This window comes from Brachyhypopomus gauderio, chromosome 12 (assembly GCF_052324685.1).
Source record: "Brachyhypopomus gauderio isolate BG-103 chromosome 12, BGAUD_0.2, whole genome shotgun sequence".
Taxonomy (NCBI): domain Eukaryota; kingdom Metazoa; phylum Chordata; class Actinopteri; order Gymnotiformes; family Hypopomidae; genus Brachyhypopomus; species Brachyhypopomus gauderio.
Window position 1 is genome coordinate 4789544 of NC_135222.1, and position 14441 is coordinate 4803984.

Sequence of the window (14441 nt, forward strand, 5' to 3'; positions counted from 1 at the left end):
TAACCCCTTAACCACTCCATTTAGACCACATTGGGAAGGTGACAGGGAGACGGTCTGACGCCATTCTGTCACACGCCTCCTCAGAGCTCTCCTGCAATCCGCCTCTCTGTTGGCCCACTTCAGGTAATCTTTATTAGTGGTGGCCGGATATACTTAAGCAGATCGAGCCGTACAACAAAACTCTAGTCGCAAACGCCATTCTAAAGGAAGTGGAGGACTGAATGCTCTTGTGAAATGTACTATGGATATCTGAATGCCATTTCATTTGAACAGATTAAGATGAAACAATCTACAACTCTCAAACAAAGTCAGTTTGTCGGAGCAGTTGGGAGGCGGTGTATCTCCACAACAGCCACTCCTGAACTTTACACCAGATCTCCTCCAGATTTAGGTTATGGGCTTTTAGGTGGGCAATCCCCATTTTGTCTTTTAAGACATTCTGCGTGTTCGTGATTTTGGGCGTATTGTGAGTTTTCGTGTGTGCACAAATGCAGTTGAAACCAGACAGCAACAAGACACACTACGCTTTCTGCTGTAAAATCTTTTCTTCCAAAATTAGATTTCAGATTATTTTAGTGTTTTTTACAAGCGGCAAATGTTGGATTAAGTCATCTTAATCTATTTCAAGCATTCATCTGAAACTCAGATATCCAGATGTCCAAATGTGCCCGAAATGTTTAAGCTGCCCTCATACCACTGCAGAGAATATAACAGAATGTATGACTGAACAAACAGATCCGACACAGTACAAAGCTGTTGTTGTTGATAAAGTGCTTGAACTACAGTAAGAGGGATTTGATTCAAGTCATTTGTTTCGCCCTTTCTGAGTTTCTCCGTGCTTTCTAGAGTGGCATATGACGTGTGCATGCTCGTGTGTATGTATGTACCTGTGTGCGCATGTCTTGCAAGTGTACACGTGTGCTTGTGTATACCAGCGTAGTCCCACCCGTGGTTGAAGGGAAAAGGCACTCAACTCTATCTGCATAGCCACCACCTCCCTTAATGTGGCACTGTGCAGTCCGACTGCGCTGTCTAGTAAGTGTGTGTGTGTGTGTGTGTGTGTGTGTGTGTGTGTGTGTGTGTGTGTGTGTGTGTGTGTGTGTGTGAGAGAAAGCTTTTACCATTTCATGCAGGTTTACGGCTATTTGGCATACAACAGCTTTCCCCTGGCAACACAGGACTGGCAGGCTGAAAAATCTTTGGTATTAGTGGATGTTTTACAAACCACTCAGCTCAGTGAGGTAGCCACACTGGTTCTCACTACACACAAAAGCTCATGTTTAACAGATAATGTACACAGATAATGTACACGGATTCCTACTGATTCCCACCACACATCTCCTCACCATATGCTTGGAACTCAATGCTCAGAGCAAGTTGAGTTCAGGTCTTCGCGTTCCTCGTTTCGCCACGGCGCCGGTAGGCCCAGACGGTTCTCTGTCTCACATGGAGACGAAGTCACACACCTTGGACCGAAGACGCCTGCAGCGATCTGCCCCCTCTCTGAAATCCTGCAGCAGAGCTGGGCGTGGAGGGTCTTCTGGAGCTGGGCGTCTTCTGCTGGGTTTTTGGACACGGACGAGGATGCATCATCCTTTAGGCCCCCGCAGTTCACTTTTCTCAAAAGTGTCTCCCTCCACCTGCCGAGGCAGTTCGCGAGGAGCACAGCATATTCCCTCCTCCTTATTCGTTCACAGTCCCTCCGTCTCAAAGTTTTCAAATCGTCAGCAAGGTGCCTTTACGTATGCACAACAAATTACGATAGTAAGAAGAAATAGAAACGTTATGTCTATGGTACCAATTACCCGCATCAATATTACAAAGTGAAGGGAAAGTAGACAGACAGACAGGGTAATGGGGGTGTGAGAGGACAGTTGGGAACACAGGGAGAGAGGTAGAGAAACAAAGATAGAGTGGTACAGTGTGATGTAGCTGTAGATGTGTCTGATGAGTTTTCCTGAATCTATATTAAATAGCCTAAAACTGGGAATTCTGTATTTTTGCTGTTAAAATGTGAATTCTAACTCTGTTGACTTCTTTGGTATATATTGCCGATCACAGGTGTGCAGCTAGTGTGGATGCAGATAAGAGTTCTTCCGATTGTATTAAGGCAAATATTATTGGCACTCATTCTTTGTAATATTTGATGGTTATAGTTTACCACACATTTCATTCTAAGGTAAACTCAACTGGAGATTTGATTTGTCAAAAATATTTCAGTATTGTGTCTGTAACAGGCAGAATTTTAAGATTTTCTGCATTTTTGTAAAGTTTAACTAAGCCTTAGCAGTAACTGGATAATCAGTCAATACGAATCTACCGTTTGTGCTAATGTGCTGTAACAAAGACTTGTGTGAATGTGTGTATCTGTATTTTCTTCTTTGCCTGAAACAATTGACCTATTTGTGATTGACATCTTTCATGAAGTTAAAAACATGGGGGGAAAAAACCTCATTGCTGCTAAGGCTGCTTTTGGAGCTATCGAAGTGTTGTCTGCCTCTAGAAATCAGATTCTTGATAATGATGCACCATTATTGACTGCATTGCACCCTTGTAACCAGCAGGTGGCACTGTGGTCCTGTGCATGCTGGATGATGGCCACACTCATTGTGCATTAGATGACTCGGTTGTCGTGTGCTGATTAGGGACCGACTGAGCTTGCCAGCACGACAAAGACAGACATGTTTTTGGCCGAACCGTCCAGTGAAGTAACGCGTTTCACTCATTGACGACAGGAGTAAAACTCCCCCAACAAGCCTTCATCTGTGCAAAATAAACCGAAACGGCAGGCCTGCAAGATCGTCGCTGGGGAAACTACATTATCTTTCACCTTCAGTGGAGGTCGAGGCGTCTACATCGATTGGTCTTTCATTAGCATAGTGTATGATCGGAGAGGCGCTACGAGACGACCGTTAGGATATAGCGACTGTAGTGGAGGATGGTGAGAGAGGCGGCTCTCTGATGAAAGCCCAGGAGAGCCAATGGGCCGACTGTGCTGTGAATTGCTGCCCTTTTCTTGCGTGTAGATCTTTGGCCTTCTTGTCCACACGTTCGCGTGTGGAAGTGTGGAGATCGATGCGGTCCAATGAATGGACGCTGGGGGGAGGGGGGCGGGGCCACTTCAGTAGGGGGCAACAGAACGGCTCGACACGTGGGCAACGACCGACGCCTGCCCCCCCCCCCCCCCCCCCCCCCCCGAGGTTGAGACATATCCAGATTTCTGACCTGGCTCCTAACAGTCCTGCTGAGGTAAAATACCGCATCGACGGAAACGTAGCTGGCGGCAGGGGGAGACTGGCTGTCAGCGCCCCCCCCCCCCCCCCTGCGGGGGGCTCCCCTCCGGCCTGCCCCCTCAAGCCTTGGAGAAGGCGGCGGAGGGGCCGGCGGTGGGCTGTGCGGGCCCGGCGCCTAGGCCGTGCTGGTGTTCGTCGTGCCAGCGGTCCACACACCGGCGGCGCGCGTTCATGAAGAAGTTGCTGACGGTGGAGAGCTCCAGGCCCAGCTGCTGAGCGATGGTCACCTGCATCTCCTTGCTCGGCCGCCGGTTCTCCTTGAAGATGGCGACGAGCGTGCGGCGCTGCAGGTCGGTGAAGACCAGCCGCTGCTTCTTGGGCACCACGCTGCGTTCCTTGAGCTGTTCCTGCTCCTTCCGCTTACAGGCTGTGGTGGGGTAGGGAGGAGGAGAGGGGGAGGAGATGCGGAGCGGGAGGGGTGTGTGGGGGTGGGGGTGGAGGTGGGTGTAGGGGGTGGTAGACAAAAGAAACAGCAGAAAACTCATTAGCTCCTTTGTTTGTGCTCCATACAGAAATACGCGCAGGAGCCGGCGCGGCAGATTAACCACTCGCGTGGAGTGGACATTTTTTTGGCCTCTGTTGTTTGCCCGTGGATTAAAAGTGATTTAAGACGAATCCATTGTGCGTCCCTGGAGAGCAAAAATCATCCCTTTAAAGAGAGCAGACAGGGAGCGGGCCAGCAGTGAGCACTTCAGACCGGTCGTTAGAGACACTGCTGTTTGATTCAATATTAATGCAGTTTGGGCTCTGGGTGGGAGAGAGAGTGGCTGGTGTACAGAAGCGTCCAGGGCCGCGGAGCTTTTGTGTACGTGTGTATGTGCGTATGCATGTGTGCAGGCGATGGAGAAAGCATAAGGGTGATATTGACCTGTACCGCTTTCGTGTGTGTGTGTGGGGGGGGGGGGGGGGGGTCGTCCGCGGGGACTAAAGTCTGGATCTCCCTCCAGCAGGTTTGCAGTCTGTGACTTCAAACAGGAGCCGCTGGAGGACTATCTGACACACTGTGAGAGGAGGGATATTTATAACTGCCCTTCACCCCGTCCACCCTACTGCATTCACACCAAAACGCGCCTTCAGTATGAATGTGGCGAGCCAGTGCGGCAGTATTCCGGTTCTGTCATGTGCGTCACTATCTGCTTCTGTCTTCTATGGGGAGTTATAAAAATGTCAGAGCATAAATAAAAACAGCTCACGGCAGCTTTGCTGTACCCTTAACCTGTGTGTGTGTGTGTGTCTGTGTCTGTGTCTGTGTCTGTGTGTGTGTGTGTGTGTGTGTGTGTGTGTGTGTGTGTGTGTGTGTGTGTGTGTGTGTGTGTGTGTGTGTGTGTGTGTGTGTGTGTGTATGCGCCTTTAAGCAAGCAATGGCTAGAACTGCGGGTCCATGTATCTAATTACAGAGACTTGGAGTGCATTGATCACGTCACCTCTCACAGTCAAATCGGTTTACCACAGGCGTCTAACCTCCTGGACCATATCCATCATGTTCATATTCCTCATTGCTTTCACTGATGCGCGCGCACACACACACACCACCACCACCCACTTAAACAGAAATGCTACTGTAGTAATTGTTTTTACATTACATTACTTGTTTTCTTTCCATTTGTTTTAAAACACGGACTCATTTATTTATTTATTTATTTACAGACATTCAGCCTCACGTTAATGAAAAAAACGAAAGCATGAGATGACAATCAGAGTTTAAAACTGCTTACGGCGGGATGCCTCGTTATGTAGGACGCCAGACGTAACACAATAACTAGAGCAGTGGCTATCTGTCCCGGACAAGGGACCCCTTTTAGGACAAGTTTTTGTATTTTCACTCCTCTAAATCAGGTGCTTTGGAGATATATACGTTTCTCCCGAAGGCTAGGTTTGTATTATTATAGCATGTCCTTGTCGGTAGGTGTCGCTGGCGATATTCCCTGGTGTGAACAACTGGCTTTTGTAATCAATAGTGATCGACCAGTGGGGAAGGGAGCCCTGATTACTGAAAAAGAAATCGAAGGCTGCAGACTACAGCTTCACTGCACAGAGTTGCACTACGCACAGAAACACGCGCGAAGAATGGAGAAGTGTTTCTGCAGATTATGTTGCCTGGAATTTAGAAATTGGCCTCTCGCGTAACACGTTTCACAAACACAGATCAAAGAAAACGTATCTTGATAAATAAAGCCGAGCTGCATGACTGAGGCAGCATCACATATATGTGGCCAGGAGTGCAAACACCCCTCAACCTTTTTAAACACTTGACCATTACATCTGAAATTCAGAGAACAAATAAACGTAGAGAACTCTACGTTATTTTGAAAGTGTACATTTATAATCTACTTCACATTTATAGTCTCCTTCACATTTTATTTAAATTACAGGTTATTAACCTGTATATTTATACACGTGGTCTCGTTTAGGACTACGGTGTAGGCAAGCAGAGTAAATCTGACCATCATCACGGCTGGTCTCGCCTAAGCGACCCAGTTTCTGGTGGAATATGCAAAACGCTATCTCACCTCACCTTATCCGACAGTTAAGCTTGTAGCCTTCTACTATTTTACTTGAATTAAATTTTAGTCTTAGTCACTGATCACTTATATAACCAAACGACACATAGTCCTTTAGTATGCCACATAATTTATTATGGTGCTATTAATGTATAGCCTAATCATTTAATTCTACAACTTGCTAGCGAGAAAACTTTTAAGGCATTAAATAACAATATCCCATAAAGCAGATACATCAACATAGTGTAAGGCACTATTATGCTATAGAAAATATATATTATTTTGTTACAGAGCTTGTGTTGTTGCTCTTAGAATAAAGCGTAGGCCTGGTTTACTGCGCTGGTCGATAGAGCCGCGAATACCGAGTGTGTGAAATTCATTTCTTTCAGTTAATTTATGCAGCAGAAATGAAGGGTTGTATTTTACCTGTACACTTTTAAAGCCTGGAATAACAATACATACGATTTTAAAAGATAATGCTAAACACATAAATGAAATATAATTCATTGATATTGAATGCGCGCTCACACGGCCTCCTAGAGCGATATTATTGCAACATTCTTTTCTGTTTATTTACGCTATGACGTCAGATCATCAAATCAAACAGCATTTCTTTACTTTCCTGCTGACGTACACATAGGTTTATTTGTGTTTTTACATTTATTTCCTTTCGTTTGAGGAATAACTAAACGTGTTCAGTGTCCACATTAAAGCCAAGACCAGAGCTGTGAATTTTTACAGCCGCTCGCCTGGTTTCAGCATTCGTGGACTGAAAGACGTTATTGGCTATAGACCTGAATGCCATTCTATACTCTGAGACACTAAATACTCCACTCATTACTTTAAAATATAATTAGGGAAGCTTGGTATGCGCCTAATAAGCTTGTAATTTGGAAAATTGCTTCCTCTTGGCTTAACCATGACTCTCTTTGACATATGTCTTATCTACACTTTGGTTTTTAAAATCAATTACATTATTTATGAATAATGTGTCATGACCTATCACTACCTTCTTGGTAGTGTTGGGTGCTCAGAAAAGATGCCAAAGGCTTTGTCTGACATGCCCAAATACCATTGAACAGAGCGCATCCTGAAGAGTGTGTGAGTGTATAAAGCAGGCAAGACTGCACAAGTCACTCAAACCATTCAAGTATATTTGACCATATTAATGTTACAGTATTCTGTCTGGTCAAAGCATTATGTAACACTTCATGTCATAATTAAATGCAAAAACATTGCAACACACTCACACAGATGTTGCTGCAGAGGTCTGTGTGCCTTTTGCATGGCCTGTTTCAAGTAGACAGTTGGGGGGTCAAGGCACCGTGATGCCTGCAGTCAGCCCCAAACAGGAGTACCGAATGAGGCACAGCAGATCTGCTCACATAGCCTGGACTTTTAGGACTACTTTCACACATATCTTGCTCCCATTAATACAGCACAAAACGTATCTCTGTTAAAAACGTCTTTATTTTATTTTATTTTATTTATCTAAGAATGTTGTTTTGGGTTTATTCCTTTAGTATAGAAGTATAGAAGTATTTTCCCTTTCTGGAGTGGAAAATGTGATCCAAAGCTACCTTACAATTCTGGGAAGTGCTGGTTTATTCGCCTGGAGGATTCTACTTGACCTTAAGGTTTAGACGGCACATCAGAAACCTTACTAACTCTTCCCAGTAGCTCAGCTGGCTAAAACTGATGTTTTATGACTAGTGGTTATGAGTTTAGTTTAGTCGGTGTTCAGCTGTCATTATGGAGTTCCACAGCTTTTCAGGGATTAGGTCTAGCACCAATAGGTCGACCAATAAAATACCTGGGACCTATCTAATATGCACCTGAAGACATGAGATCACAAGGTGGAGCAGCTCACCACATGAACTCATTAAAGGATGAAGCCCCAGTAAACAGCAGGCCACACCCCTAATCAGAGCCGGAGTGGCTAATCGGGAGATTCGGGAGGATTCCCGATGGGCCGGCTCATGTCAATCTCTAGTATGGGCCGATTGGGAGGGGAAAATAATTTTGGGCCGGATTTGGGCATGAAACTCCTGGGCTGAAAAAGTGTCCCACTCCGGCCCTGTCCCTAATCGTCCCTGCCACACCTCTCCTGGAAGAAAGAGTGATAATATGATCCTATTTGGTGTCAAAGTGCTTCATAAGATCACCATGCTTGACCCCTGACATCTCAATTTGACCTCTCACATTGAAGGAACAGGTATTCTGAACAGGCTACTAGAATAGAAACTTGATTATCTGTGTTCCCAGCAAACGGGTTTTCAACTACATAGGGTATTATTTTAAGGTTATAGAACACATACTGAGGAAGAACAGAATTGTAACCTATCTCAGAAGAGTGGTGGTCTACAGCTCTTAAGAAGACCACAGGATAATATGGGCTGGTTGTTCCTCACATTTGCTACTACCACATTAACCTATGAGACAGCAAAATCAAGGCTAGAAATATTTGTTAAATGTCCAATGGTAGATTCCACTGAGGTTCTGTATGCATTAAAGTACTTTAATGCATGAAAGATGTTTGTTTTGGAGAATTTGATTAATTTTAATTGGTTTAGCTGTGTTGTTTTTGGGGACAGTCAACTACTTTCTTTACTTATAACTTGTGTGGGCCCCAAATAAAAACAATATAGACTACACATTCATTAAAACTCAATATTTCATTTCACCAAACAGAAATCACTAGAATAGCATGCTAGCTGTATTTGGACAACACTCACTGTTCACACCCTTCAGTGTCCATGGACTCCACGGTATTTACTTTGGGCAATTAGGTTACACTCTGTTTATGACACAGCTGACTAATTTTATCTTTTATTTATTTTGATTTATTGAATGGCCGTCACTGTTATCAGTGGGACTCTAATCATCCAAAGTTCAGTCCTGTGAGAGAGTCAGATGACAAGGGAGGTAGCGAAGAAAAGTCGAGTCAAGCACAGTGATCTTTACATAAACATCCAGTCAGCACCTCGTCAACTGAATCCAAGCTGTAAAGTGCTGCTGCCCATGTGATCACATTGCAGGATACGTACAGGGCCTATTGTCATGACATCACGTCACACCACATATAAAGTGTTGTTTTATCTTAAAATGTAACTTTCAAGACGATTTGGTAACGATTTCATAAATTGAAATGCACCTCTCTGTTTAGTGGCACCTGACACCGCTCCTCAAATGTTAAACAAATTACTGTGAACATACGGACATTAGGCAGACAACACGTGGTAGCTGGTGAATTGCTACCTCGGTTTCTAAACTCCACGTGTCCAGTTATTTTGTAGTTTTTTTTAATACGACCCGACCGCATTGATTGAGGAACAGCTTGTCTCAAGAGCTTCCGCCGCTGTGAGAGGTGTCATAACCGGACCGAACCGCGTCTAGCTTTGCCCTTGTGGCCTGTGGTTTTGACTTTATTGACCACGGCGCGTACAAGTTTTGAAAGAGAGGAACTCGGTTGAATTATCCAAGTTTGTAAGTTACACGCTGCAGTCAAATGAGTTATGTCTTTAATTCAGCTCTGATCAACTGAATCTCTCTCGAGCATGTGATGAGGTAATGCCATTGAACCCTTTGATGTGATCCTAGTGGACCGGGCTCCTTACAATTTGATTTAAAGGTCACTCCTTCCTATCGATCCATTTTCGCGGGTGAACATCGCATTTTGCACAAGAAAGCTACAATAGACAGCGTTTTAGCCGCTGTAGCAGCAACAGTTTTGTATCTTAGGGTTTCATTTACGATGACACCATCTTCTGTGAATGCATGAGGAAGAAAGACCGCAAACCTACGTCCTGGAGCTAGCGTTTAGTTATGTGTGTGATTTTGTTCTTTCAGCGATAACAACGTGAATACGGCTCAGTTCAACGCTGACCGTAAACCACGATGGGGTACTGTATGGGGAATAAGGTTCTGTTCGTCTGTCCGTGACAGCTTTAGTTATTGAAAGGGTAGAGGAGATCAATACAAATTCACTGCTGGTTAAATATAGTCTACCATCAATGTAGGTGTGGTGTATTCTATGAGGATGTTTATATGTCCAGCAATCCCAGTCCTGACCCTCAACACGAGCATTTATATGACTAGCTTTGCGTGAACTCCGGACAGCCTTACCCCAGACTTACTGTCACGCGTACAATTATAAAAAAAAAATATGGGGGCACGCGAGTATCTCCATAACCGAGGCATTACCATCTATCTCTCACCATCTATCAATTATTAATGTGGATATCGATCATTTTCGGTTCCTGTCTAAACCTGTCTCCTCGGAAAATGCCTAGATTCCAAATCCTAAATCAATTGCGTCTCACACTGATAGACTGACGACTCAGAAATCTTACAGTTGGGCAGAAATGATGCAACCATCATGAACGTCCTCATCATTTTTCTCCTAGAACGTAACAGACGGCAACACATGCATAAGGCACGTTATAATTCATTTAGTCAAAGTTTATTTCAATTTCTTTTCATTTATTTCAGTCTTAATTTGGCCCTGCTTAGTTAAATTAAGGCCTCCTGCATAACTCCAGATTTTAAAACGAAACCTCAATTTTCTCCGTAGATATTTGATTACACGAAGGGGCGCAAGAAGTGCACAATAAAATGTGTTATTTCCGTAATCTAAAAAGCCTATATCCAGAGAGAGGCTCCAATGGGAGAGAGTGCTGAACTGGAATAATTGATAGATGCACTGGCTATCTTTATCGATCGCTGCATCGACCCGACCAAATACATTGAGATGGAGTGTGGAATTCTGCTGATGCGAATTGTTTTTCATAGTTAATGCAATCTTTAAAAGTCTATTTTCCATCCGCACAGATGCTGATATCTGATTTGTGTTTTATTCATTTCTGTTTAGTACTACCTTTTCTTTTGCATAAACATTAGAGTACCAACCACCCTCTGCACAACAGTAGCAACAATGCAACCATGATCTGTGTTCATCTTGTAACACAAAATGTAACACCGAAAACACAATTTGAGCTCTGGTGGACGCTATTCATAAATTACTTGGATTTATATATTTATATAAAGAAAATGATAGAAAATGAACCTATTTTAGTAGTTTTTCTTGAAAAGTCCAAAAGAGACGATGACAACTGTGCTCCCAAACACTGATAGGCTATTTTCACATTTACCAAGCAAAACAACGGCATTGATTTTGTGACTGTGATGAATTTGGAATAGTAATTTAAATGTATTGATTGAGGTTGCCGGGCGTGTGGTGTTCTTTCATTCCCTTTGAAACACAACCCCCAACTACACGCGACCAGTGCGTAAATGCACATGTAAATGCAGTAAGTAAAATCGTACCGCCTTAATTTGCACAGGCTTTGTGGTTACATCATTCCATCTAAACACAGCACATGCTGAAGACGGTTAAGTTGTAGGAATTAGCGGTTTGCTGCTATCTGCATAATATCATTTTCCAATAGCCACACAATATGATTTAAAGTGTGTGGTTGTTTGGTAACAGTAAAGAACAGAACGTATGTAACCTATACATTTGAGGTGTTATGTGCAGAATCTCTATACTGCTTGATACGTTTGATATCACGCTAGGATACCAAAATATCAGCATAATTTTGTTTATGCATAATAATGCAAATATTCTGTTATTATAATATGATAAACAGAGCTTTATTACAGTCGCCTACCTGTGGCACCAGAAGCTGAACTCCTTTTAAAGAAAGCTCCTGGTTTTAATGGAGTGTTGAAAGAAAAAAATCTCGACGGACAATTAGCTTTAACAGCTATGGTACTTAAGGGGACAATTTAATAGTGTTTAAATCTTTATTTACCAGAACCGCTTTAAATGCGCAAAGGAACAATTTACATTTCATTAAGTGCTTTTCAGCGGGGCATTGACCGGAACTAAAATATGCCACTATAGCCTAGTTAATTGAACCTTCAACTGAAATACGACAAGTGTAAGTGAGGCATGACACTACTTTTCTGTGTCAGGTGAAACAATGAACAGATGAAATTCTGCCATTATTTTACATGCAAGATGGTCCTTTAAGTTTGTGGCTTGTAAGTAAACGTTTCACGAAGGAGTAACCTGTAAGTCTGTAGTTTAATGGAATCGATTTTGTTTTAAGAAGATGGCTATCAATGTAAGAAACAACTTTAGCTAAATTATATTAACTGAAATTCACACATAAAGCGTCTACAGATAAGGTGTGCTGGCCTTGAATAATCTACAGCATCTGATAAAACAACGTTCATTATTCGTGTTATTCGGAATATCAGGTTTGGACCCACATACACTCAAAAATTATAATTCTAGGCTAACGCTAGAATAACGATCTCAAGACATTTCACTGATAGTGCCTTTATCGGACAGAAAATAGTAATATATTTTGAGACTAATTTAAACTGCATCCTGGAAGACACTGGAAAAAATCCCTTACAGGCTTCTGTGATTCCCAGAAACAAGCTGAACCCTGTTGCTGCACACCGACCCATAACAAGAAGTCGCCCAAACGTGTGAGAATGATCAACAATGAGAATTTTATGTAATCATAAAATAACCAAAAAGAAAATTAAAGCCACAGAAAAAAATGTTATAGATTTTGTTTGTTTTGTAGTTTATGGATTTGCAGTCAGCACCGATTTAATGGCACCTCCATAGGTAAATCGACGTGTTTTTGTGTGTGAGCAGTGAAGCCTCTATAGCCGATTTCCGGTCGCCATGCTTATAATTGACCTATGAACCTGTTAACATAAGCACCTTTACACACCTGCGAGTCTAAGGGCCGACATGCGCTGGAACTCTGGTTCCTGCAGCCACTTCCACATCCTTCGGAACGTCTCGCGCCCTGACTTTAGTTTACTCCAGGGTTTAGGGTTCCGCAGGAGATCAGAGAGCGTTCCTTGAGAACGAGACAAGATTCGCTGGGCGAAGATGGCCTGTGGAATGCTGTACCTTTTGAGTTCCGCCGTTATTCGCTGTGCCACCTCTTTGGTGTTTATTTCCTCTACCTGTCCGGATGCACTACCCTGCCCGCCTCCCGCCGCGTGTCTGTCTCGCTCCGAAAGCATAGATCCGTTTGCCTGAGAGTGTGAGTGACCATGATGGTGAATACCGTTGAGAGTGGACATGATTCCAGCGCCATGACCGCCCAATCCTCGCGCTATATGCTCGTCACCCCTGCTAAGCATCGCCGCGTGAGTCTCAAAGCCTCCCGGGGTGATCATCTTGTCACCGGATAGATGCGCTCCGGGACCGTAAGCGCTAAGAGGTTGCTGAGAGTTGTGCAAAGGACCAAGACCGTTCGAGAGAGGGGACAAGGGTTGTCCCATACCAGAAATGTCTTTGGGATAATGGCCATATAAATTGCTCATAGACGCGAGGCCCCGGTCATCTCGCATCAGGGTAAAGCTACCGCTGACGTTACCGGCGGCGAGGCGCTGGTGAGCGGGATGGTGATGAGCGTGCGGGTGCGGATGATGGTGAAATTTCTCGGAGACGGTGGATATGGGAGGCAGGTGCTGTAACGGCGTCAGCGTTGTGTACGTGCTGCTAAGACTCATGCTGGAATCACAAGACATGGTCATAGCTGTATGAAGAGGACCGGACAATGAGTGATCTGTGCGATATTCCCCAGCGCCGTCCAGTATCGAGGCCATGCTGGATACCATTGTCGATCGCCCGTGGACTAAGTTCCGATGCGACGCCGACTGCCGGGCGTGAGGAGAGTTCATCAAGTCCCCCGTTTGATGTGAGTGTGAAACGGCGTGAAGGTTCCCAAGGTTCTCCATCGTAAGTTCCATGATTGAAATACACCTCTCTCCCTATCGCTTTTCTCTCTTTTTTTGACCCCTCTTTCACTCCTTCTCTTTCGCTCTCCCTCTCGTCTCACACTCCTTTCCAATAAATTTTGAACGATCTCAAAGCCGCGCCATTGATTCCAGGATCTCCACTCCGGTCAATCCAGCATCATTTTACGAGCTCTTCGGTATCTCGCGGGAGAGCGGTTCTGCAGTCCCACCGCACACGCCTGCGCTCTGGTGTGTGTAAACGCTCGTATTTTACTGACCGTAGCGCCTGCGTTGCTGGACGTCTCGCATGTGCAGCCAATGTGCCTGTCTGTGGTCGCGCGCAGGATGAAGATGCGAGTGTACTTGGGCGCGCGCTCTATGTTCACAGCGTTTTACTCGGACTGTGCAGCCTTTGACGTCACCAGTACCGTCTGTCTGGACGGACACCGTCGTTGTTGTAATAGCCTATCTGGCAGTTCTTAGTGCCATTTGAATATATATATATATATATATATATATATATATATATATATATATATATATATATATATATATATATATATATATATATATATTTCAGAACCGGTAGCCCTAACTGCACACTTAGAAATCAGTGAGTTATTAGGGATTCCAATTTCAGAACCGGTAGCCCTAACTGCACACTTAGAAATCAGTGAGTTATTAGGGATTCCTTCATGGGCGTGATTCATCAGTTTTTCCTGATAAAGCTGCTCAACCTGGCGCCTGGTTAAAATGTCTAAAAGGTTAAATATTAATGGATTTCCCAAACTCAACAAGATAATGTGTTTGCCAAATTCCTTTTGAGCGATATGAAATCACCAGATCATTTACATTAAAGTCCTAATTATAT

At 43.9% G+C, this 14441-nt stretch overlaps 1 protein-coding gene across 1 annotated transcript; it reads right to left on the bottom strand.

The window, feature by feature from the left end:
* Window positions 1-3352: 3352 nt before the first annotated feature.
* On the bottom strand, window positions 3353-13582 carry onecut3a (one cut homeobox 3a). Its single transcript, XM_077024577.1, has 2 exons — window positions 12550-13582; window positions 3353-3660 (listed from the first exon to the last, which is right to left on the bottom strand). Exons 1-2 carry the CDS (start codon window positions 13580-13582, stop codon window positions 3353-3355), a joined length of 1341 nt encoding a protein of 446 aa, XP_076880692.1.
* Between the last annotated feature and the right edge of the window lie 859 nt (window positions 13583-14441).